The 26,329-nt window shown below is 45.1% G+C and overlaps 1 protein-coding gene across 1 annotated transcript in view; it reads right to left on the reverse strand.

The window, feature by feature from the left end:
• The window catches only part of pcbp4 (poly(rC) binding protein 4), a 178,222-nt gene that overhangs the window by 10,170 nt on the left and 141,723 nt on the right, over nt 1-26,329 (reverse strand). Inside the window, exons 12-15 of the mRNA XM_039611948.1 lie at nt 18,156-18,197; nt 17,996-18,074; nt 13,944-13,999; nt 2,795-2,964 (exon numbers count right to left, since the gene is read on the reverse strand). Coding sequence (XP_039467882.1) covers nt 2,795-2,964; nt 13,944-13,999; nt 17,996-18,074; nt 18,156-18,197 — 347 coding nt within the window. The remainder of the gene's footprint in view (nt 1-2,794; nt 2,965-13,943; nt 14,000-17,995; nt 18,075-18,155; nt 18,198-26,329) is intronic.

Here is a 26,329-nt window from a genome sequence, read left to right on the forward strand (position 1 = left end):
ATTGATTCATTAATGCTGAATTCTCTGGCAGCTCCTTTATTCCCATGTTGTTGCAGTATATTAATGACTAACCTCGTATTGTGGATGGATTATCTCAGTTGTTCTCCTGACTGAAGTTTGGTCCGTTTACAGCATCCTGCCATGCGATTGCATTTGTCCCTAACCATCGGGAACCCTCACGTTAACTTTTATCGAGTGGAAAAAAGTTAGCGTTCATCCTCCAGCTTCACTGTTTATGCTATGCTAACATAGCTGTGTTGCTAGCACATCATTATATAGCAGCTAGCCCAACTTCAGTAACCCTACAAACGTCACTGCTGTTTAGTTTTCTGTCTTCATTTATGTTGGAAGTGATAGCAGAGCTGTACGTTTGAACTGTTTCAGAAATCTCTCAGTCAGAACATGCTATATCATGTTTAGCTGGAAGCTAGCGAGCTAACTTCCTGCTAACTTCTAACTCCGTTAAATTTAATAAATCCTGTTTTCATGGATGCCTGGATGTTAAACTTAATTGTTACACCTGGTAAAGCAGCAACGCTGATCATTTTATTAAAGATGAAAGAATTTAGACGGTTTGTAACTCTCAGTGATGCTGCAGTTTTCGTTTGACTTTGGGACCTGAAGTTGACTGAGTTTAGGACCCAGATGACTCCGCGAGGCTCCTGACTACAGTAGCCGTAATGCTCCAACAATCCATCAAGCGGTGCGGCTTCATAACTTACCAAAGTCGTCCGAAAACATTTTTTGACAGATTTCTGAGCGCCGTGTACCACATAAAATCGGTTCGAGGTCAGTAAGCACAACCAGAATTCATACATAAGGCGCACTGTCGATTTTTGAGAAAATTAAAGGATTTTAAATGCGCCTTATAGTGCGGAAAATACGGTATATATAGATATACATCTATGTATATTGCTGGATTCACACAGTCAGACATTTTCCAGAAAACCCTGGTTGATGTTTCTGGGATGCTGTGGCCATCTGTATAAACACACATGAATCCAGTCATCACAGACTCTCATATTTGGAATTTCTGGCTATATGTGAGTTCATGTGTGCTGTCTTTTAGTTTATGGGATGTTCCACAATATCTGTCAGTTTAACCACTTTGGTTTTTTTAAAGAATCCATTTCATATCCAAGGAACCTTGGAGGATATGAAATATTGTGTTCTCCCTCCAGCAGGAGTATTGTGCTTTGGAGGTCTTTAATCCCCCGCAGACTGATGGCCACAACATCGAGGAGTTGAATACGTACAGTGAGTAGTGTAAGCTGCCAGGGTTTTACTGATCATAAAGACAATATTCAGATATAATGTAACCATCAAAGTTTGTATCTCTGCGTTTGGTAATATTTGAAAAAGGCTTCATTATTTGGTGGCAGCCATCTTGAGCGCATCAGCTGATTGAATATAGGGACGGAAACACTTGTTGTGTCTCGTTGTGTTCATGTTCGACGGGTTTCCTGATTGCATAAGAGGTCCAGAGGGAGCGCGCTCCAAGGCGTGAATGATCTATGGCGAGTCCCGTTCACATCAGAGCGATCATCCTCAGTTCAGCACAAAACAAACATGTAGGGTGGAGCACCGTGACCGCGCCGCGCAGTGCAATCTACAACTTTTCCATGTGATGCAGCAATTTAAATAAATGCAGGAGGTGACGGTGAACGTGATCGTGACCTGGTTAACTGTTCAAGAAGCTCCACATCCTCCCCGACCTTTCCCGTGAAAGCACAAAGACGCGTTTCTCCCACAGACTGGAATACTTCCAGTGCTCAGGTTTTAGTAACTTTACCATAAAGCTTCAGAATTCTTCTACAGAAGAAAAGAACTCCAAAAAAGAAATGCAGGAACCACTCAGGTGGGAGACGATGGCTCATAATTTGGTGCAGGTCGCGTTGGAAGAAGAGCTCCACAGAGAAGCCGGAGTCTGAGTCCCATCTTTTTCCCGTCAACCTGCGAGCGACCCGCCGAGGGAGGACGGAGATTGAATGAGCTCGGGCAGATCGCCGTGTCTGTGTGTAACCGATTAAAGAAATAATAGAAAAGAGCAAATTTGTCGGGGATTCTCCAGCGACTGCTCTCACCTTCTCTGACCTGACATTTCAGACTGACCGAGGCTGACCCGTGTGTGTGTGTGTGTGTGTGTGTGTGTGTGTGTGTGTGTGAGCTGTCAGTATTTCTGTGTGTGTCACTTGCCTATTCTCCCCGCTGTCGGTGGCAGGCTGAGTGGTAAGTCAAATATCAATTTCATCCAGAGTCCAATGACCAATTTGCATATTCATGCTGGTGGTTACTTGTATTAAAGCGAGCTGGCGGTGCGTACCACATGTCGCTTATATTGCTGATTAAATGGCGAGGAGAAGGCGAGACCGATGTGTCCGCTGCATTCGATATAGAGCTCCATTTCTTTTTTATCAGGCAGTAATTGTCGTGTGATGCATCCTGCAGATGTACCTGACGGTGCATGCACGGTAGAGGAGAGAACACTGCGACGCTGCTCTAACTGGCGGGAGGATCAAACTCATTTACATTTGCTCAACTGCTGCACTTCCTGTGAGAGTGCTGCTCGCCTTTCGCCATTTCTAAACTTTAATTTTTTGTGGGTAATGACAGGCCTCTCTCTGTGGCGTGACAACAGCCTGACTCTTGTACCCACAGTCACTGTTAATAAAAGCAGTGAATCAAAGTGAAGAAGCAGCTGTCTAACGTGAGGCGTTTGTCAGACTTCTACAGCCTCGTGCTCTCCTGCAGCACTCGCTGCTTCTCATACCCGCCTCGTCCTCCGGATGCTTACCATGAAGTGATTAAATACTGAGCCAGGTTGATGGCGATCGGCGTGCCGCTGATGGTGACGTGGCGGTCGCTGGTGCTGTCGATCTGACTGCCGATCTTGATCTGAGCCCCCGATACCTGCCGGATCTCGTTTATCTTGGTGCCCTGGCGGCCGATGATTGAGCCAATCAGCTGTGAGGAGGGAGACACGGAGAGGATGAGGATTAGAGGCTTTTACAGGTGGACTGTGGCTTCAGTGAACTCTGACAGTGGCAAATGCAAAGACTTTCAAAGCACTTGGTTGTCTTTGAGCCTTAATGTGATGATTTTCTCTACTTGTTGACAGTATGTGAACTGGAAGCTCAGCTTACTTACCAGTTTGAGGTCTGTTTTTTATGTTTCCCTGCACTTGCTCTCAGACCCTCAGTCTGCTTTTACATCTGGTGTGACGGGTTAAAAAACTCACGGCTCTCAGACCTTCTAACTTCCCCACATGAACCTCCAGCCTTCGTTCTCTGCCTTCAGTTTATTTTCTGGCCTCTCTGCGTGTCCGTCCGTCCATCTTGTTATCTGCTGCTGTCTAACAATATGGGACAGCACCAGGTGGTGAACTCTGACTCATCTGCCTGCCGTGAGCTCGGCGAGGGTCCCGGTGTGAGCTATCCTGGTCTCAGCGGGGGTTTGTCACACAGTAGGTGCCACAGCAGCCACAGACAGGTAGTTACTGGGCTCACCTCTGTGTCAGTTTGGACAGTAAATCTGTCTCATTATTTTTTTTAAGAAGGCAGACTTGTCAGGTGGCAGTACGTCTGCACGGTGCCAACTATGCATCTGGAGCTAAATTTATAAGAAATGAAACTGTCCTGTCCGACGCATTTTTGCAGTTAAGAAGGCAAAAAAAGTTCCGAGGTACCTGAAAGATTTCGTAATTACAAGACATGTTTATCCTATAATACGAGGACTGAGAGGTCAGGGCTGGAACAGACTGTGGTTTCCAGTTATAAAATGTTTGTGTTCATTCCAGAGGAGGAAACACAGCCAGCACGGTTCAAGTGCAGCGCGCTCAGAACAGATGAACAACGAGCGCTACTCTCAGTAAGTAAAGAGGACTCACATTTCACATTATAACTGTGAATTCTGTGCCACCCTTTGCTTTTCACTTGTAAGCATCACTACCTTCATCAACTCTCGTGTAAAGTATCTATAAAGTTCCTCTGAGCCATTAAACAGAAGCTCCCCGGACCTGTGACGATCCTAGATCACCTGCTGCCTTTTAAGGAACAGATGAAAAAACAAAACCAAAGCCTGGTGCTGAATATTTTTAGAGAAAACGTTTGAAAGATTTGTTCTTTCTGCTCCAGCCGATGCTGATATTTTCTCTTTCAGCTCTAAAAATGAGGAAAAGAGGAGGTCAGGCGTATTTACAGGATATAAAAGTTATGCAAGATAGAAAATGAAGACTAATGTGAGTGTGCAGGGTGTTGGTGTCATCCAATTAAAAACATAACACCAATATTATGCCCACTATGGAAACTGGTAAAGAATGAACAACCAATTAACCCTCGGCACAGCTGATTGGCCTGAAATTGATCATAGCAGAAGATGTGTTATTGAATAACTTTATCATCTGCAGTGAATTGTTTGCTCATATACTACCAGATTATGTATATGTATCATTTCAGGTTAATGACTTGTTATTTAAGTTTCTTCTGAAGTCCTGACCGAAGCGAATTAGCGTTTCCTGTCGTCTTCCTCCCGTTCCACAGCGCATCTCTAAAGCTATCTAAAGCCGTAAAACGCGATTCTGGTCAATCTATAAAATGGAGAAATGCTGTGTGAAAAACAAGCTCAGTTGTTGCTACTGGCTCGACTGGAAACGATTATTCTTTAAAAGCATCACTTTTATCAGTCAACTCACTGAAAATGGGCAGAATTTATATGGGATGCATTTCTATTTAATTTAAAGTTTGGGTTATTGCTTGAAGCACTGATGAACCATCAGGAGCATCTCTAACACCTCGGATTAAAGCAGCCTTCTGTTTGACATGTGGACAGAAGCTCCTCTCTCTGCTGAGCCACCACCATCCTCTTCCTCTTTTTAAAGCATGACTCATCGCTCCTCTCTGCCCAGGCTTCTCACTTTAATCCACTAACGACCCCGAGCTTCCCTTTAGTCACTTTTTGCCTTCATCTCATTCGTTGCTTTATTGCCTCCCTGTAACGGCCTCTTTCTGTTCCTCTGTGCACGAAAGAGTGAGTAGATCTGCTCTGCAATGTAGAGAGCGATTCTCAGAAAGATCTTTGATCATTTAAGTGTGTGTGTGTGTGTGTGTGTGTGTGTGTGTGTGTGTGCACGCATTAGAGACACTGACAGAGAAAGTGCTGGCCAATGACAACCGGGTTACAGCCATTTGCGTGAGATCCCTCTTAGCCGCTGTTTGACCTCACAAACGTGCTCATTGAATAATTACCGTCCTCCTGTGAGTCACAAGCAGCAGCCTGGCAGATATCCAGGGAAAAAAGAAAAAGGTGTGCACACACATTAACCTTTGAATGTCTCCATCTCTGGGTGCCAAACAAGTATTAACACAGTTTAAAGTCATACAGGTGCGTGACTACCTGTGGATGAAGACGGCTGTGCACAGACTCAGTGAATACTGATTAAATATGTCCGTACATCAGGGGTCATCAGTCAGCATGAAGACATGCAGAAAAATTTCACTTTTATTTTGAAAAACTGCAAAAGGTTTCTTATTGGTTAGACTGAAGCACCTTTTCTCTAAACAGAGTAGCTCAGGGTTTCTTATTTTGTTGGCTAACCTGAGAGTTGTTATCAGCCTGCTTCCCTTGAGTTTAGTTTAATTCAGTTTTTATTATATGGCACCAAATCACAACAATAGTTGGCCCATGGTGCTTTACACTGTGAGGTAAAGACCCTACAGTAATGCAGAGAAAACCCCAACCGTCAGACTATGGTTATGAACAAGCACTTGGCGACAGTGTGAAGGAAAAACTCCCTTTTGACAACCTCGAGTGGAGCCAGGCTCACACTTTTACACACATGTTCTGTGACAGCTTTTAGTGATGTGATGACTTAGTAAGAACTAAAATCACTGGATTTTGTTCTTTGTAGCTTTCACTGCTCGTAGATTTGGGCCTTAGCTTCAGGGAAACACTCGGTCTAGATTAAAGTCTAACTCTTCACACCAGAAACTCGTGATGATCTGCTCGTCTGAAGGTGACGGAGACGCCCGGGCCCCGTGTTTCTTACATAAACCTCCTCCTCAGACTTGGAGACGGCTTTTCACAGTGGATAATACACCTGATGTTTTCTGTTTGGTTTGTGTAATTTACATGTTTTCTTGAAGAAATTTGTTATTACTTGGCCTTCATCCTGCGAGGCTCTTTGGTCATGTCTTCTGTGCCAAAAGTAAATACAAGGAGGTGCTGAGTTCTGGCATTATGGATAACATGGAGAATTTACATGAATGTTTCAGCTCGCCGACAGCCCGTACTGACTCCTGGCTACAGGAAGGCGTTTAGCTCAAACCTGCAGCACACACCTGGTAGTTGGGTTGGATCACGTTCACACCATGAATGAACCGCTCTGGAGTTCGTCACCACCTGCTCCAATACAGTCTGTCAGGGTGTTTTTGGCTGAGTGTGATTACTGTGTTAGCTTCTGCACGAGCCAATCGCACCAAGGACTGAACACCTTGAGTCTCCCATTTTACCTGTCATGCAGCTCATGAGCTGCATGAGCTGCATGGCATGCAAGCCGTGGTTCTGCCTGTCACGCACGCCTCAAATTGAAACAAAGCAATTTCTTTGCATGTGGCTTTGACGTCTCCTCCTCTTATATCTGCACTGACATGGAAGTGTTGTCTGAGTGACGACACCTGTCGTTCAGGCGAATACTACCTGCGCCATAACGGTAAACGTAAATGAATGTGGCAGTGACGATGCGATCAACACAGTGGGTATACTGGTGGCTAAAGACCTGCTGCTATTTTCAGGAATGAGAAGGTCTTGGGATTTCCTTCTTTCATGCCAAACTCTGGACTAAATGTAGACGTCGAACGACTGGGAAGTGGAAAGCCTCCTGTCAGGTACGGTGCCCGAATCACTGATAACACCTAACTCACGAACTGAGTGCTTAAAATATTGCTCATATCTGGTCTTCAATGTAAATAAAAATGACGTGACAGGAAGGATGAGCCCGGGGCCGACTGGGGAGACGAGGTTTGTTTTTTGCTCTGTCTCCAAGGTTGGTTGCTCTGGAAATGTGTGGTTTTCACAGGATGCCGCGTTCCCCAGCGAGCAGCTTTATGTAAGAGCTGGTGGGTAAAATCAGCTTGAAGCCGAAGCGCAGGGGAGGACGAGGACAGGGCGAGGGCTATTTTTGGGCGATTCCCTGCTGCCCCTGTAATTTGGAGAGGTTTACTGAAGAAGAGAGGGGGGAGAGGGCTGTTGTTAAATCTCTAACTGTGAGCTATAGGATGTCATTAAGCTGCTCCGCTTGGCCCTGCTCGGTGACTCACAAACATATCACACACTTGCATGTGCCGGGTCTTAAGCTGCTCTCTGCTGTGCGCTTTTGTGCGTCTATTTCTCTCCGGTCAGTCGTCAGCGCACACGTAAGAGCGGGGCTGCACGTCTGATGCGTTTCTCTGCACGAGTCCGCACACGCTAACGGCACACAAAGGCATGAATGGAGGCTCTGAGAGGCCTCGAAACTGCGACTTCATTTAAACCTGGAAGGTGACGGCACCTGCGGAGGTGTTGATTATCTTGTCAGAATGGAGATGGAGAGTTTCCGGGAAAGAAATGACCTCATGCTCCTGTTTTTCTTTTCTTGAGCTGAATCCACAGAGAGGCCAGTGTGACTGAACACGACTGTGTGAATTCCTCAGGAGGAATCAAAAGTCTCCTGTTAGGTAATGAGACATGGATAAAAATACTGTTATTTCTTTAATAATGCCTGCCCTCATCACAGACTATTATCCAGGTGCAGAAACGTCTCATCTTTAACCCTCTGCACTAATAATTATTGCTTTGAATGAACCTGCTGCTCCTTCGCTAATTTAAATCCCATCCACGGGCACATCTTTGTATTCACAAGCAGATATTAAAGATCTTCCCTCCTTTCGGGAGAAATGTAAGAACTGCTCTTGATAAACAGATCACAGCAGGCTGATAGCAGCTACATATCAGCCTTTTTCAGACGCTGTGACGAGGACAAAAATAAGTTGGCACTTCGCTCTCCCGACAGGTCTATCTGCCGGTCTATACTGTAGTTTGCTCGACCTCTCAGTCACCGCCCAAGGGGCAACCTCTAGAGCTGCGAAACTGAGCCAAGGCACTAGTGCCAAAAGCTGCAGTTCCTCTAACGTCCACTTGAAGCTCCAGCAGTGAGTCAGTGCCCAGAGACTGCTGCGTTAGAACCCTGAACTTTAGAGCAGACACAGGCGGCTGTAGCTGCTAGCCTCCCTCAGTTACTGGAGTCCCTGAACTGGACCTCTGGAGCATTTTTAATCCAATTATCTGATCGATAATATGGCTGCTGTGGAGTTGATGGTACTAAGAGACCATCTCAGAAGTCTGTGCTCCAGTTTCAGGGAGTCAAATTCAAGGATTTCATTTGGATGTTGCTGAACACTGATTGGCAGATATCAGGTCACTCATGGCTCCAAAAAGCTGACGTGTTAGTGACAGTCCAGAAACGTCCGTCCGGCCATGTGGACGTTGCTGTCTCAGTATGCACACTATGAATATGAATGATTCGTACAGGGAAATGTAAACTGGAGAATCAGTTATTATGACTTTTAAAAAAACTGCAGTTATTTAAAGTGATCCAGCTGCTCACATAAAGTCAGACGTTTAAACTGAAGCAGTCTGAAGACCCAGAACATGTTTCCTATTAATCATCCCTGACATCCAGTGGATGTAAAGGGTTTACTTGACTTTGTTGTCCTCATATTAAAGTGTGTGTGTGTGTGCGTGCGTGCGTGCGTGTGTGTGTGTGTGTGTGTGTGTGCGCGCAGACAGAGCTGCTGACACACTGCGAGCTGTATTTAACCCAGAGTTTTGACGGCAGCTCTAAGCAGCCGATGTGTGACAGACTGAATGACTGACTAACACTCGCTGATGGATGGCAAGACAGAGGCAAAGTGGAGGAAGAGTCAAGTGAGGCAGAAAGAGGGAATATATATACTCTCACTGTGTTAATGGGAAAAACACACTGGCTGTGCTCGCGCTCCTCCCGCTCACATTCTCCTATTCAGCACCGCGTACGTGCAGATAGTCAGTGAACCACATCTAAACCTGCGTTTGGTGCTTTTTGAAACGTTCATGCTGAGCACACACAGTCAGCTTGATGCTGCTGCTGGTCAGCAGCCTTAATCCTGTGACGTGGACAAGGGAAAACGGAGTTAGCCCGCTCCCCTGTGACAGTTTGTAGAGGTCTGGTATCACTGGTGGATATGCAGTGATCAGCCATTACATTAAAACCATCTGCCTCACACTGTGTATGCTGTAATGCTCTCTGACATCATCTGACAACAGCTCAGGGCATGAACATGTGACCTAAAACAGCGCTCCCCAACCTTTTTTGGGCCACAGACCAGTTTGTGTCCAACAATATTTTTACAGACCGGCCTTTAAAGTGTCGCGGATAAATACAACAAAATAGAACCTCCATCACCAAAGTTGCACTTTAAGTTCATGGGCCTTGGAGTGGCCGCTATGATTTGGCACCATATGAATGAAAGTTCACATGTAAAGACTTTGAATAAAGGCTATCAAGTGTATTTATGTCTCACCAATGAAAACAAAGTTGTAGCAGTGACAGCAGGTGATGTTTGGAATGTGGATGTTGCTGCAAAGAAGCTTGAGATTCTTAAAAAAAAATGCAGCATCTTTTAACGATGAATGAACAAAACGCTCACGTAACAACACCAGAGCACACGACTAGGGATGGGTATCGTTTAGGTTTTATCCGATACCGGTGCCAAATCGGTACTTTTGAAACGGTGCCGGTGCTTAAACGGTGCTCGAACCGGTGCTTAAAGAATGGAGAACACAAACTTCGTCCAAAAACCTCTCATGTTTTTATTTTTAGCGCTCTCTTTTTCTGCAAAATGATAAGAACCGTAACAACATATAAGCATCATCTGTGCAAAGATTTATGTTTTTAAAGTGAAACAGTGAAAAATTACAGCGCCGTCAATACATGAATATCCAGGCGTTGTACAAAAATGTCCAATTCTTGCACACAATTGGACACCATGCCAGTTGATTTTTTTAGGTATTTAAGAGCAGTCATTAATTAATTTTATTAACATGCCTAAAAATGCTTTTTTAAAAATGCGTTTTTGAAGAATTAACCACACATTTACATGGTAATGGGCCTTTTCTGCCATGAAGCGCTTCATTGGCCTCTGGCCCTTTAAACTCTGAGGGGCTGTAACTTTGGTTTCTTTTGGTCAATTTGCATGATTGACACCTCTTTTTAATTGTTTGAGCCAATAGAGTCACAGTAACGATGCCACGTTCACGTTACGTCAACCAATCAGACGTTGTAATGCCAAAACCCACGTGGGCCCAAATTTACTGCATGTGACGTCTGTCCAGTCACGTGTCTGTAGGTGGGTCTAAAATGGAGGTTGTTGACGGAAAATGACTCTGATGCCGCTAGGTAGTCATGGTAACTGCTGATAATCACATGGCTACCGGCGAAAATAACGGAGGAAATCTGGACGGTAAGCCAATTTCTGTCTTAGCGCATTTGCGCCGCTGTGTGTTTTTGTGGTCTTCTTTTGCCGCTCATTCAGTGAATTTTGGTCAGAGTGTGGTGAAACTTGGTGTTTGGAATTGGTGATAGCTCTGGAAGATAACCAGCCTATCTTTAGATGGTTACATGAAGTCTGGAGAATTTCTGGTTCACCTTGTTTGTTTAGCGGACTTGTGCGCATTCACATAACTGCTCGTTTAATCGCGGCTTGTTTTCGGTGAGTTTGGTGGTTGTAGAAATGGTTTATATGACATTTTAGCTGAGATTCAGAGGTTTCTGTGGATACCACACATGTCTGGACTTGTATTTCTCACCCCGTGTTATAACCGATTAAACGTGATCTCCTCCTTTTTGCTCGCGGTACCGGGGGCGTGAGGCTTAAAGCACTTGTTGCAGGCTGCTGAGTTTGCATCTTTTGCTGTGAAGTACAGCCAGACTTTGACCGCTTCGCCTTGGGCATTTTTAATCTGTATCTCTGCTCTAAAAGAACGTACGTACCTGGCCCCGCCTACTACGCTTGTAAAGGTAAAATGATTGGCTAGAATCCAAAGTGTATGACATCTCAAGAAAAATAAAGCACCGAAATGTGCGCTGCTTTTCGGTCTGGTTACTACCGTTTATGTCAGAACCGGTGCCATCATGGCACCGGACACCGGTACCCATCCCTACACACGACTGCAGGTTCTCAGGTCACATCACGCACACGGAGACGCACGGAGACACACGGAGACGCAACCACTGGTTGCAATGGAAAAATGATTGGTGGCGGTTCTCGCTGTATGAAATTGATTGCAAAGACAGAGCTGCACCAAAAACCTCCAAGTGTTTGGTTTGGTTGCCAACAGACAGTGGATGCAGCTCAGGAGGTAAAGCAGGTCATCTACCAATCAGAAGGGCAGTGGCTCAATCCTGGGGAACGTAGGTCACAGAAGAACAAAACCACTTGTGTGTCCTCAGATTTAAGTCCAAAAACTACTAGTTAAAAAATGGAAATAAAGACATTTCAAAATAAAACCAACATGTCCCCATTTCCTATTTGTGTTGCATTTTTCACAGTTTCACTACAACTCGCAGAGGAGCAGGAAAGTGTCTGTAGACACGTCCATCACTTCCATTCATTCAGTCTCTTCAGAATACATTGTCCATGATTTTGGACAATCACGGTAACAATGTCACATGGTCTGTAAAACCTCAATATCGATTAAAAACAATGCAATCCTTTGTCTTATTCAAAAACATATTGATATATTTTAAAAAGTTAATATACAGCCTGGCTTCACTTTTCAGAAAACGTCCATTACGAGGCACCAACTTCATCTCAGGCAGCAGACTTCAAAGGATTTAACAGGAATAACTAGTCAGCCGTTGGTTCTCCAGTTTCCACAACAGAGTACAATCGAGGCTTCAGCCTCCCTACAGGTACTCTCTATCTGCAAGCCTCTTTGCAACCCATCTCGATGTGCATGGAAAAGGCAGTGAGGTCGCAGAAACAGACCCGTGCCACCAAATATAAGGGATGCAAATAGCAGTCAGAAAACTGTCGTGATCGGACTAGATGAGCAGCATTAATGTCCGAGGTCACAGACTCTGACCTTTGAGCACCAAATTCTAATGAGCTCATTACTGAGACAGACGGACGGACATTTCATCGAGGTGCTTAAACCATTGTTGATAAACATTCAGTGTGTTTGAGTAACTTAATCCTGACCTGGTAAACCACAGAGCGAGCTCCACAGCTCAGTCTGAGTCACGTTATGTTGTTTACACGAATAATAATTTTCCTTTTATCATTTGAGTTTGAACACTCACACAAACTACGTGTAGCTGTAAGCCTGATGATCGGGCGTGGAGTCCCATTACAGAAGCATGTAAACAGCTTAATGAGAGCTGTGGCTGGAGCTGGATCGTGGTGTGTAAACACAGCCAAACCAAAGAGAGGGCGAAGCATCAAACAGCTGAGCTCAGGCTGGCCGAATTACTGTCTGAGACGGAGGCTGAGGGGGAGGGGGGGAGGCTGAGGGGGGAGAGGGTAAGGCTGGGTGGCCAGAAGCTGTCATATGAACAAAAGGTTACCGCTTTGACCTCGAAACAGTCGACACGTCCATCAAACGTCACACGTCCTTGAGCACGACACTGAGCTGTTAAGTGTCTGAAAAAAAAGCCACTGGGAGCTCTGCAGGGCTGCTCACAGAGAGGAACCGGGCGGGGGCGGGGCCAGCAGCGGCGGGGGCGGGGGGGTTTATGGGAGCACACAGCTGATAATATACTGCAACACCCTTTCAGGTCCAGGTGTTCATTTCACTGACAAAACATGATATAGAATCTGAACCGTTTTAATAACAACATTAAAATGTAAACAGTTTTATGGCCATCAGTCGTGCTTCCTCACCAGGTCATCTTCAGTTCTTAAAGTGAGTTTGAACATTTGAATTGTTCCTCTGTTAAACCTTCAAACCAGTTCTTTGTAAACTTCCTGCTCTGTTGTACATATTTTATGTCATAATTACAAGGTGAACTGTTAAAATGATTCATGTTTCTCTCAGTGTAGTTCAAAACAACTGAAAGCACTTTAATTACATAAAAGACTAGAAGTTAAAAAACGTGTCTGTGGAGCCCAGTATGAAAAATACAGACGTACAAATTGAAATAAACCAAACCTTGAACTGAACACACGTTTTCTAAATGATGGGAAAATATCAACTCGTTAGCTTTCTTAAAGCTGAGGTGTGATTGAAGCCAGCGTGTCCCACACATCTGCCCAGTAAAACCACTAAAACCATTCATTTACACTCTGTGTTATCTGCAACACTTCACAGCAACCAAGAACTGCAACCGCACAGTTTCAGACTCAAATCTCTGCAAAGTTTGGAGCTGCGTGTTTACATCTGACAAAGCCACAGAAATAAAAAGGTATGAAGAGGCAGACGAGCAGCATTGATTTCATTTTTCAGAAGAAGCTTCATCTCCGCAGCTGGAGGTTGGCGTGGAGTTTGAATGTTCGGAGAGACAGACGGAGACAAACGGGGAATGAAACACACAGACCGACTTCAGCATTATGTTTGCGCTAACATCGTTACACACTGTAAAGCTGCTTTTCTAGCTCAATAAAGGAGGAGGAGGAGGAGGAGGAGGAGGAGCTCTCGATAACATCAGCAGTTCAAAACCACAGAAAGCCGGAGTGGGCTGAGGGCTGAGAGGAGGAGAAACGCTGAAGAGGAGGAGGAAGCTTGTGTAGGAGTGAGCACGAGCTGACCCGTAGGCGTGTGTTTTCGTGTAGGTAGAAGGAGATTAGCGGCCGGAGTCATGCTACACTTTCACTCACAAACTTAGGACAGCAAACACGCTTCCTCTGGAGCTGAGCGCGCTCTCTCTTACTCACATCGTTGGGAATGAGCAGCTCCTGAGATGTGGTTTGGGAATTAGCCTCCACCCCTCCTGGGAGAGAGAGAAGACAGAGATAATTCATTTTGAATGATTAGAAAACATTCTGCACTGCAGCAAATCATCAGGGATCAAAACACAACAAACCCCCAACGGCTTCTTTTTCATTACCGTCCTCCACAAACGGGGATGCACAAAGACTTCGTTTGACTTTGATAAGAGAAAAGTGGGAGGAACACTGAAAGACGGGCAAAGCTGGAACAAAGAAGGAAAAACGTTTCAATAAATCACTTTTTTAATTTTACCCCATTAATAAAAAAGGAAGGAATCTCTGTTTGTGCTTTAATAACACTGTTTCTGATTTGGTGACTACAGCTGGAGACCAGAGCGAGTCAGGACGGGTGGTCAGCATTACTCACAGATATGAAGCAGACTGAGGCGAATGTTGGGATTTGTCCTAAATGACAGATGACATCACCCCGTCTGTAACCCAGGCTCCCGTTTCTCCTGCTCGCATCCTTGATCTCTTTGTTTCGATCCCCACCCACAGCTCGTGGCCACAGGAAAGCTTCACCTTCATGCTCAGCACCCCCACCCTACACCCCGTCACTTGATTCAGTGTGATCGGGTTGAATCCAACCATCAGGCGCTCACCGGTGAGCCCCTCTGCCAGGCCTGGCTCTGCATTTCTGCTCTGGAAATATTACAGTTTTCCGCTCCCTGGTGTCCCGACACTTTTTCTGGATATTAATCGGAGGAATAAATAATAAGAGCGTCTAAATCATAAGACACGAACACACACAGACACACAAACAGCTAACAAGGACACATTCGTCAGATTTTCTTTCTGCACCTGGATTTTGATTCTTACTCCTCTGATGTGTCCGATTGTCCCTCACTTTGATATTTCTGCCTGCCTGTAGTGGAAAAGCGCCTTAACAAGAGTTTCTTTCAGTTTTTAGGAGGTTTGCTTATGAGTTTGATTCCCACCTCTCTTTTCTTCCTGCTGCTTTCATGACTTTACTTTCAGACCAGAAGGAAAGTTTCTGTCAGGGATGAAACTTTCTGCTCTCCCGTTTATCGTCCCTGCGATCACGACTCGCTGATCACGGTTTGCAGCATCGATATATTTGTGCCTGGATGATTCTATCCATCTCGGCTAATGAGGAGCCAAAAAAACTGAGCTTTACCCGGATCTGTCGCTCGTTTACGTTGTTTGCTGCAGGAAGGTCAGGTCGCTCTGAAACTAAAGTGTCTCTAGTAGATCATTGTTTAGCACTGGCAGCTGTGTGTGTGTGTGTGTGTGTGTGTGTGTGTGTGTGTGTGTGTGTGAGAGAGAGACCCGTCCGATGATGAGTCTTCTACCAGGACTGTGTTGAAATAATCAGCCGCCCCGCCGTGACGACTCTCTCGTCGATGGTTCTTTTTGCTGCTTTTGCTTTTCCTTCTTCCCTTTTTCTTCGTCCTTTCTCATCCTTTCCTTCTCTTCCTCCCTCCTTGCCTTAGTTCTCATTCTTAAATCTCTTTCATTTTCCTTCTTCCCTATGCCTCACACATGTTTTTCATCTCTCTTCTCTTTCTGGTTCTTCTGTTTTTTCTCTCATTTCCTTCTTTCCATTTTCTCCTTTTCTTTTTCTTCGTCTTCCATAACTTCGTTGTACATGTATATTGACAAAAAACTGGCTATTCTATTCCTCTTCTCGGTCCTTTTGTCCTTTTTCTCCTACCTCTTTTCTGTCTTTCACTTCTGTCCTCTGGTCCTTTGTCCTCTTATATAGTTGCTGCTTTCCTTCCTTGAGGAATGTCAGAACCTGATTGGCTCCTCTGAAGAGGTGGAGGTGAAACGAGGAGTTCTCTCCTTTGCTACAAAAACTGCATCTGTGACAAATTATTCAATTTCCTGAATTGAATTGTTTTAACGATGCCATCTCTGCGGTCTTATTATAAACGAGGCCAACAGAATCAGCTGTTTCCTCAGTCACACCTTTGATTTCCACCTTTTAGTCGATGAGCGGAGCCGTTCTCCAGAGCGGCGTGGAGCCTCACCGATGCAGCCAGAAATCTGCAGGCCAGGTTCGAGTACAGAGAGCTGCTCTGCAGTCGGCGTGTAAGCTCAGCTGGATGCTCCAAATCAAAGCCACCAGGCACAGATTCTAATTCGGAGCCGCGCTGCAGAATGAAGCTCGTGTAACATTCATTATCTAATTATGTACTTGAAAAGTTCTCCCACAAAAAGAGACGCAGACAGGAGAGAGAGCATTGTGCATTTTAAAAGCTAAACTCGGAGGATGTTTGATAACATTCACACATTTTTACAAACATCTCTGGTGTTTTTGATAAAGAGAATGATGAAACTCGACGTAATGACTTTTCCAAAATGAAAATAAGGTTTCTGAATAAATCAGTTTTTTTTAAAGAGGCTGCAGACTTTGAAGTCTGTTTTTAGTCCTTTGATTCAAAGTCGAATGTGTGCAGACTGAACACGTATGCGTCTGCTGACAGCTCATCTCTCGCGCGCTCACGCTTTTCCTCGTGCACGTCACCAACATGTGCTGCATGCAGTCAAATCTCTCAGAGGGCCCAGAATCTCGAGTGGCTGTTTGAGGTTTTAGGCTCAGGTTTGCAGCAGTGTTATGGTTTTATTGTAAGCTTTGTGTGACTGCGTCAGTGAGGTGGGCTCTTAATTTCCTTTGGAATGACAGAGGGAACCATTATCACACTCTGACTCCTCCTCCTGAGTCTTTAGCGCTCAGCCTCAGAGAGCAGACGTTATCGAGTCAGAGGGAGGTGGGGAATCGTCTGGAAACACAGGACACATGCAGGCGCGTTAAGATTAAAGGCAGTTCCTGTTAAATGGACTTTTTCCAGGAAGCACAGCGGTTTGCAGTGTTTCAGGTTTCACTGAGGAGATCAGTCAATAATGAAACTACAGTGAGCACAAAAGCCTCTGTGGCTGTCTTTTATTTCACAGATCACAAACCGCTCTGTGGAGTCTGATTTATTATACGGCGTATTGAACTATTAATCTGAGCCGGACACCGAGACTGTGAGTCGCTCTTTGTTTTGACTTTAACAAATACCTGCAGATTCAGACATGCGGGGAAAAAAAGAGATGTTAACGAGCAGATCGCTCTGATGCTAAATATTTACTACAGGTATATGTTTATCTTACACAGAGAGCAGGTTTACACAGGTCATACTTCTTTGTAATAAATCCAGCTTTCAGATTTACCCAGAGAACATCTGCCTCAACTGCTAAAGCAGCTCCATCAGTGTGTGAGAGAAAAGTTCTTATATCAGAAGTTAATGATTCCTGGAATGTGGAAAAGTTTGTGTGTGTGTGAGTGTGTATTCATATCTTTGTGGGGACCAAAAATGGAATTTTACAATCCCTTTGGGGACCAAAATGCCTGTCCCCCCAAGTTTGATAGAGACTCAGAATGTGGTTTTAGTGTCAGGGTTACAACTGTGTTATGGTTAGGTTTAGGGTAAGGGTTAGGGGGTAGGGAAAGCATTATGTCAATTACATGTCCCCACAAGATATGAATAACCAACGTGTGTGTGTGTGTGTATGTTTAGGAATCCAGTTTTTTGAGAGATGGAGGCAGACTTTATTTTAGATTCTTAGCGTCTCTCGCTGTCAATAAAAGACTGAAATGCAGAATAAAGCAACTTTTTAAATCCTCCCTTTGTTACGGTTAAAATGAGGTTCGGGTCAGGATGAGGAGGAGGAAACGCATCGTGTCAGTGGGGCTCAGCTTCATTCCTCCTCCTACACTGTCCTCCCCGACTCTGTTTGTGTGCAGGTTTGGACGAAGCGTCTCGAGTGCGAGTGGCTTATAAAGCTCAGTGACAGCGACTCGGCTTCGATGCCGCTTACTGACCTCAATCGAAAGTTTCTCCTCAGACTGGAGGAGAGGCAGCACTCTGAGGGAAATGTGTGACGTATGTGGCCTCAGCGATAAATGAAAACAAAGCACTTTAAGGACGTTTGTTTGGCTAGAGAGAGTGTGTGTGTGTGTGTGTGTGTGTGTGTGTGTGCACACATACCAGGCAGTACTTGTGTAGCTGACTGGCTGATGGGGGCCAGGCCTTGCTGCTGCATCGACAACTGGTGCAGCTTTGCTAACTGACAGGAACAGAGACGGAAATCAGACAGAAACAAGCGATCATATCAAAGATGAGCAGAGTGAATAAAGCAGCTGTTTACCTCTGAATGAGGAATGCCGTAGTGGCTCTGTACTGCATACGTCTGAAACAGAAAAATACAGAAGACGTCAAGGTTCACGTTAGCACTTCAGTATCCATCCAGCCTGGAGTTCCTCAGGAGGTTCAGTTTGATCAAAAGTCCAACAGACAGACAAGAAAAGACAGAAGAGGCTTCAAAATGTGGAAAAGTTTAGTGCGGCTGCGTTAAGGTCATTTAGAGCGATCAGACATCTTCCCTCTGATTACTGAAAGCTGCAGATGAAGTCTGAGAGAGTTCTGCAGCAACTGTGTTGAAACATATTCTGCATCATTTATGAGTTTCCTAAAAAGTTGTAAGAAGAAGAAGAAGTATTTTGGCCGGCTTGGGATCACCTCGGTATCTCTCCCGATGAGCTGGAGTTGATGGTCAAGGACGGGAAGGTTTGGACTTCTCTGCTGACGAAGCTGGTTCCCCGACCCGGACCCAGATGAGCAGCACAAGCTGCTCCATACCTTCTGCATTTGATCCAGCTTTCAGATCGCCATTCGTTGTCAAAGTTGATACTTTTGCTGTGATTATAAATTTCTTTGTCGCATGAGTTTCTGTATTTTCTGTGCCTGAAACCAAACCCTCACTCTCACCTGCACCTGTGTCACCTTTTATTTTTAAATCCTTGAAGATTTTTAATATAGATACAGGGAAGCGATTGCTCATAATAAAAAGTAGTTGATGAAAAACGTTGACATTTTCCAATCTCTCCGGAGCTTTGGATACAAAGCCCATAAACCAATTCAAAGACCCCGAAAAGCCTGTCAGTTAAAGGTCTTTTCCTCCGTCTTCAGCGAGTACAGAGGGAAGCGCTGTCAGGATTAACGCTTCGTGACGCTCAGAGTTACTGAAAACACGACTATGAAAACGAGTTTCCCTCGATCATCCGTCCTGTCCGTGTTTTATCTCTCCAACATCATGACTCGAGGAGTTTGCAGACGGCTTCCCAAATCCCTCACTGAACTTCAAAGAAGAGCAGCGCGTCCACATGCGAAGCATGAGACGGCTGCAGGGGAGGCTGTGTGTGTGTGTGTGTGTGTGTGTGCGTGTGCATGAGCAGGGGGACAAAGTTGGTGTGGACACATTCGAGACACTCTGCAGAGATGCTCGGTGCATTCGTGTCTCCCCCTGAGGTTGACCAACCTTATATAAGAGATCTCAGACTGTGCTGCTGAACTTTTGACTCCTTTTGGCAGCACTCAGGGATGTGGAGGACAAACTTTCTGCAGAATCGAGCTCCAAAGACTCTTATTCTATAAGAGTAATGGACCCTTGTGAGCTCTGCTTGGATGCTGTGACGTCTCTGCTTGATATTTATACACCGTTGTGAACCTGAAAGTCTACCAAATGCAAATGGTCCATGCGGGGTCCAACACAGAAAGCACCATATAAATATTTATGTGCAGTTTAATGCATCATGAATGAGAGACGCAGCAGCAGGAGTCTGCTCCTGCACTTCTGGGATTCTCCGAGCAGGAGACGATTGCAAAGAATGTCAGACTGATGCAACTTTGCTCCTCATGTCAGGACCGACCGTCTGATGTCGGCGTCGATATTTAAGAAGCTTCTCAGTCAGCTGCTGATGCTCTTCTGGAGCGCTCCGTGGACGCACACAGAGCCTCGTCCATGAACCTCACTGTAAACCAGAATAACTGCTGTAACCACGGTAACACGCTCAGTTTCTCCAATCAGAAACAGTTTTTAGGAATAAAAGCTTAACTTGGGATGGGCATCATTTTTCTGCTGCTGTCTGAAGTTTAGGTGAGTTGAGGCTACGGATGTGCAGATGGACTGAGTCACGTGACTCCGTGCAAGCAGCTCATTCGTCAGAGTAGGAATACTTTAAAAATACAACATCGGACACTAAAGTACATTTAAAATGGACGTGTTATAGGTGTGTGGATTAAGGTTGGGCGATTGGATGAATTTATCGACCATCGCCAATGTTTCTTTCACCCATGAGTAAGTTTGCTAAGAGAAGTCGTCAATGGAGAAAACTAATCGTGCTGTAATATACGATTAAATATTTCCATCCTGGAAGCATGTGCCGCTCGACAAAAGCGTTCAGCACCTCGACGAATGGCTCCTTTTCCACAGTATGAAACGACATCACTTCCTTTGACAGATATTTAGAGACAGCCAGCGAGCACTGTGTCCACCTGGAGCTGTCCTTTTCATATTTAACTGTTTTAGCAAAAGCACTTTGGATATTCTGCTGGTGAAAAGCTTTTCCAGAGCTTGTTGATGGAAAGCTGGTGATAGCCGAGCATACTCAGCTGGATGGCGAACACTTAAACGCTCATGCATGTTAGTCGTGTTTGAGTCCTTTGCTGGAGCTGTACGTCTGCACAGCGGCAGCTTTGCCTCTTTCATCCGGTTTAACGCCAAAGAAATCCCAAACTGACGACTTTGGGGTTTTTTGGCAACTAGTTCCTCCATGCTTGGATTTCAATAGGCAAATCAGTCCGTGCATGATTACATTGCTCCGCCCATCAAAAAGTCACCTGCATGGATACATCACCTATCGTCATTTATTGGACCGATGAATGTTGGCTGGAAAAATTTGACATATCGCCCAACATTAGGGCAACTGTAAGTCTTGTGTTGTAATGCTATAGCCCTTTGTTTTTAGTAAAGACTCATTGTATGGAAGTGTATTAGTACTTATTCCACAAATGCAAATATGCTCACTGCACTTCAAATACACAAATTAAAACTGATGCTAGTCTCCCCCGCACAAACAGCCGGAGCCTCAGACTGTGTGGAAGCAAATTAAGAGTAGCACTGTGGTCACATCTTTCAAAGCTGTCAGCATCTCTTTCACATAATAATCCTGCTTCGCTTCAGGCTGTTTCAGAGCGTGAAGTTCAACCTCTGAGGAAAAAAAGCTCCTCTGACAGCCGATCACTCAGAAGCAGAGCAGTGACACCTGTCATCTCCAGTAAAGGCAGCCAAGAAAGGGAAAGGTCACACTGGAGTAGACACACGGTACTCGTCTAAATCTGATGGATCGTTTGAAGGAATTGGGACGGAGCTCATTTCCACGGTGACAGGATACACTGCTGCCTCCGGAAGACTCCTCCCTGTGCAATCACGCCACTTAGTAACTTATTTTTACCGATGAAGCGTTCGGTGCTTCAGTGCTGTTGAGGTGCAGGAACAGTCCCCTCAATTATAAGGCAATGACGCTACAATCAGACACAGTTTTTATTTTTCAGTGGGGGATGACTCCGGCTCCTCAGCCAATGTCTTTCACAGTGTTTGCTGGTTTCCAGTGCCACCGAGCACTGAGGATCCAACGCACATCATCACGATGGGAAACTCGACTAAAGTGTCTTCTAAGGAGCTGGGAAAGAAAAGCGGTTGGACTTTCTCAGTGCTAAGACCGACATTTTTCGGATGAGAGGTGAAACATCTCAGAGGTGACGTGGTTTTCTTTCCAAGCTCCTGAGACTATTGACCTGGATGATTGAGGACCTGCACAGAAACGCTGAACTGTCTTCTTCTCTTTGACACTTAAGCTAAAATTTGACGATGGCACATTTTAGCCATTATGGTAACATCGACTTCAGGCTCCACGATGAACACACGGCACTCGGAAATCCAGATTTCACTGCTTTAAGCACCTCTTTTCCAAACAGCCTACGTTACCTCCATTTAGTTAAAAGCTTCGTACTAATTTCCTCTCTAAAAACTTGTCGTTTACTCTCACTGAAACATGCTTAATGCCATATGTCAAACACGTTATCACAGCTAATTTCCCGCTGGAGAAATCCTCACAGCTGCAATCTCGAAATAAAGATTAACGTTAAATCCCAGAAATGACTCCATGACAACTGCAGATGAGTTTGTCACCAGAGCGAGAGACGCAATCATGATGCGACTCATCACAAACGCAGTATACGAATCCTCTTCGTCTCTCAGTCACTCCCTCCTCTTCCTCTCTCTGCAGCCTTAATAATGAATTAAAGGGGTTAATCTCCTCACGCTGACACTGAACTCTGCTTTAACCCTCCCTCCATCACAGCTCTTTTCTCTAAAACCTCTTCATTTCAAACATTCCTTCACATCCTTTTCTGCTTCTTCGCACTCTCCTGCCATCTCTTCCCTACAGTCACGTGATGAATACCAGCAGCTTCCTGGTTCTTCTGAAGGATTTGTGGCCACATTTTAACCAGTAATGATCACTTCCTCTGATTAAAAAAAAAATCAATTCATGCTTTTGAGTGCTGAGGTGTTTCCTGTCTGACACCAACCTCGGCAGGACGAGTCCACAGTTACCGTTCAACTCTTTACGGTGTGGCCATGCTGCGAATAAAACTTTGTAACTTTACTTTGACATCCTGAGCCTGCAGAAAACTCTGAAATAACGTGAGGACGGAGACAATTTAAGCGTTTCGGAGCTGCGACTGAGACTGTCCGGTCATTCATACGAGCCAATCGGGAAGCTGCTGATCAGTGGACCTATATAAGTGTCATGAGAGAAGTGTAAAAGATCTGATCGGTCATCAATCACGTATATATACGTAACAACATTCTGATAATATTCTTTACAGGAAAACTGACACTGATGTCACTCCTGATTGGCTAAGGTCAAAAACACACCAAAGCAGAGCGACTGTGCCTCCGCGGTTAAACATCTTTTTATCGATTTGTTACCAAAGACGAGGTTTTTCTACATTTCTCTTCATTTCTCCTCCCCGAGTCTCCTCGTCTCACCCCACCCCCACCTCATCCCTCCGTCTCTCCTCCCATCCGTCCCATGAAGCCTCTGCTAGCTAGTGTTGTTTGAACTGACGCTCCCAAGGCTGTGAGCCTGACAAACAATATGCATTTACACACACACACCACTTAGCTATAGTTGGCGTGCAGGCCTGCCAGTGTGATGGAGTAAAGTGCTCTTCTGTTCTACTTTGCACACTTGTGTTGTTTCTGTCTTTTAACCCGTAGAGTCCTATTTGTCATCCTGTCTGTGAGCCACTCTGTCTCCGTGTCTCTGAGGACAAACAGCTGATCTGCAGCGAAGTCAGCGAGCTTAGTTTGGCTAACTTGGTCCATGTAAAGCTTTTATCCCGTTTAACCTGTGTGTGTTGCTGCCAGCGTGGATCTGTCTCCAGATCAGTGGCTCACAAAGATTCTCTGTTTTGGGTTCTGCTTCTTTATAATCATCCGTTTACTTACTACAGTTTTAGTACAAGCACACAGCCGGGACGATAAACGAGAGCTGTGGTGAAGCTCCAACACAACAACATGTCAAAGACACTGTTTTAAAACATTTACAGGTAGTTTTCCTTTCAGTACGACAGACATGCAGCTGGTAACACCTGGCAACCGCTGGCTGCACAGTTGGTGAGCGTCTGTGCGATGTTGCTAGCTGTTGCTAGGTGAAACTGGTTACACGGTGTCAAAACCCTCCTTGTGATTGCTTGGGTCATTAACAGGTTGCCATGGTTACCTCTAGTTTATATGGAAGATGCAGACTCATCTGCAAACACTTGCCACCTACTCACTAAGCAAACGAAGAGCGTGACGCCAACTGGAAACAGAGACGGTTTATCTTCAAAGTAAAAGTTGCTCCTTTTGAAATGTGTTGGTTTCAGGCTGAGGCCCGAGCTTTTACTTTAACGGCAAACCTTCTCCACGTCCTCTCCGTGACGCGCTGCCACTCGGTCGTTAGTTAGCAAAGCGAGTTAGTGTCTGTCATTCAAATTACTGGTGATCAAAAACAATCACACGGAGGGTTTTGGTGCAGCATCCTCACTGTGACCAGTTTCACTCGGCCAATCTCTGTGATTCAGGTAAGCTCTTTTAGCTCCTCCCCCTTAATGCAAACTTTCTTCTGATTGGTTGCCCCTCACAAGCTCAAGGTCTGAACCACAGGTGGGCTGAGCTGTTGTTGTCTCGGCCTCCTGACGCACTTATGGTTTATCAACTTTAAAATCCAGGTGACTTTCTTCTCAAGTTATTTCATTCACAAACTTGGGCGTCCAAGAATGAACGAGCTGAATAAATCCACTTTAATATCAGATTTAAACATTTCTTATAGTGTGAATAAGACACACAAAGAACAAAAATGGTCAATTCTAACACACGACACGACCTGCTGAGTGATTTCATGCTTCGTGCTGATCCCAGGGACTTTATTCTAAATGTGTCGACTTAATTACGATTGATTTTGGCTTGAATCCTTTTCCCGATAAAGAAACAAGGAGATCATTCACCATTTACCAAAGAGCAGCCAGGCTGCTCTTTGTTGACTTTAGCTCTGCTTTCAATACGATACTCCCGGACAGACTAATAGTTAAACTGCTGGAAATCGGACTTCCTTCTACCACCTGCCGCTGGATCAGAGACTTCCTGTCAGACCGTGTACAGAGAGTTAGAGTGGGGCCTCATCTTTCCTCAGCCCTCAGCCTCAACACCGGCTCTCCACAAGGCTGTGTACTGAGTCCCCTACTGTACACTCTGTACACACATGACTGTGTTAGTACCCACCCAGACAACGCAGTCATCAAGTTTGCAGATGATACCACCGTGGTGGGGGCTCATCTCAGGGGAGATGAGACAGCGCACAGAGCTGAAGTTCAGAGGCTGTCAGATTGGTGTGTAGATAACAACCTGGACCTCAATACCACCAAGACAAAAGAACTGGTAGTTGACTTCAGAAGGAGGAAGTCCGAGCTGCAGCTTGTCAGCATCAACGGGAGTGCGTGGAAAGGGTCTCCAGTTTCAAGTTTCTGGGTGTGCACATAGACACAGACCTCCAATGGAGCTCTAACACCTCTGCGGTCTTAAAGAAGGCCCAACAGCGTCTCCACTTTCTGAGAATCCTCAGAAAAATGGACCTGAAGAAGGAGCTGCTGACCGTCTTCTACCGCTGCTCCATTGAAAGTGTGCTGACATATTGCATCGGTGTATGGTTCTCCAGCTGCACCACAGCACACAGAAAGGCACTCCAGAGGGTCATCAATATGGCCCAAAAATCATTGGACATCCTCTTCCCTCCCTGAAGGACCTGTACAGCACTCGCTGTCTCAAGAGGGCACGCAGCATCCCACGAGACTGTACACACCCAGGACACCGGTGTTTAAGCTGCTGCCGTCTGGCAGGAGGTTCAGGCTGCTGAGGTCCCGAACAAACAGACTCAAGGACAGCTTTTACAACAGGGCAATAGCCCTAATCAATGCAAATAGCTGACCTGATTGGCTACCTGCCTGGACTTTTTAGGGGAGGTAACAATGTTTAAAACAATAACAATAATAATATTTATATTTATAACAAGGTGCAATAATAATTAATGTGCAATAATAACAGTGTGCAATACACATAACACTTATTCTTCTTTTTATTTCTAAGTTAATATACTGTGTTGTGTTGTTTGTGTTATGTTGTGATGTGTCATATCGTGTCGTGTTGTGTTATATGTAGTGCCGACGTAGGACAGTTTTTCCAATTTCATTGTACTACTGTACTATGTATGACTGTGCAATGACAATAAAGAATTATCTTATCTTATCTTATCTTATGTAGCACTTTCACACCGCGAGCAGTTTCTTCTGACTAAAATCTGAAATACTGGATGTTGAGAAGCCCGAGAATATAAAAATTAACTCTCAATAGCTCATTTATTCTGGTAATCATTTCAATTTACCTCCAGTCAGAATAACATTTTACACTGAAGCAGCCGAGCTCGTATTCACTCCATTCAGCTTAAACAAACAAGAAAAGAGAAGTTCATTCCACTAAATTGCTTTTCTGAGGTTACAGTGTGTTTGTCTCTGCTTTTCTCTACGAGGTTTTCAGCTTTGTCGGGCAGACGTTACCGACTGTGGATCCGGGTTTCAAAGACAAAGGTGACGACGGGAAAAACACACTTTAAAAACGCTGAGAGGGGATGTGTGCATCTTTTATGAAGCCATGAGCGGCTGCAGTCACACACCCTCAGATGATCACTCAGAGAGGCTCTGCCGGATGAAAGATATTTAAATGCAGAAGCAACGTGGCCTGAGGCCGCTTTTAAACCAACACGAAGCAGCGATGGCGGGTTCAGCGTCTGGCTGAAGGACGTTCGGCTAATGACGGTGACACACGAGCCGCAACAAACTGACCTCAGACCGTTACGTCTAGTCTGAACACCCGGACGTGCC

Source organism: Oreochromis aureus, linkage group 5 (assembly GCF_013358895.1).
Source record: "Oreochromis aureus strain Israel breed Guangdong linkage group 5, ZZ_aureus, whole genome shotgun sequence".
Lineage (NCBI taxonomy): Eukaryota > Metazoa > Chordata > Actinopteri > Cichliformes > Cichlidae > Oreochromis > Oreochromis aureus.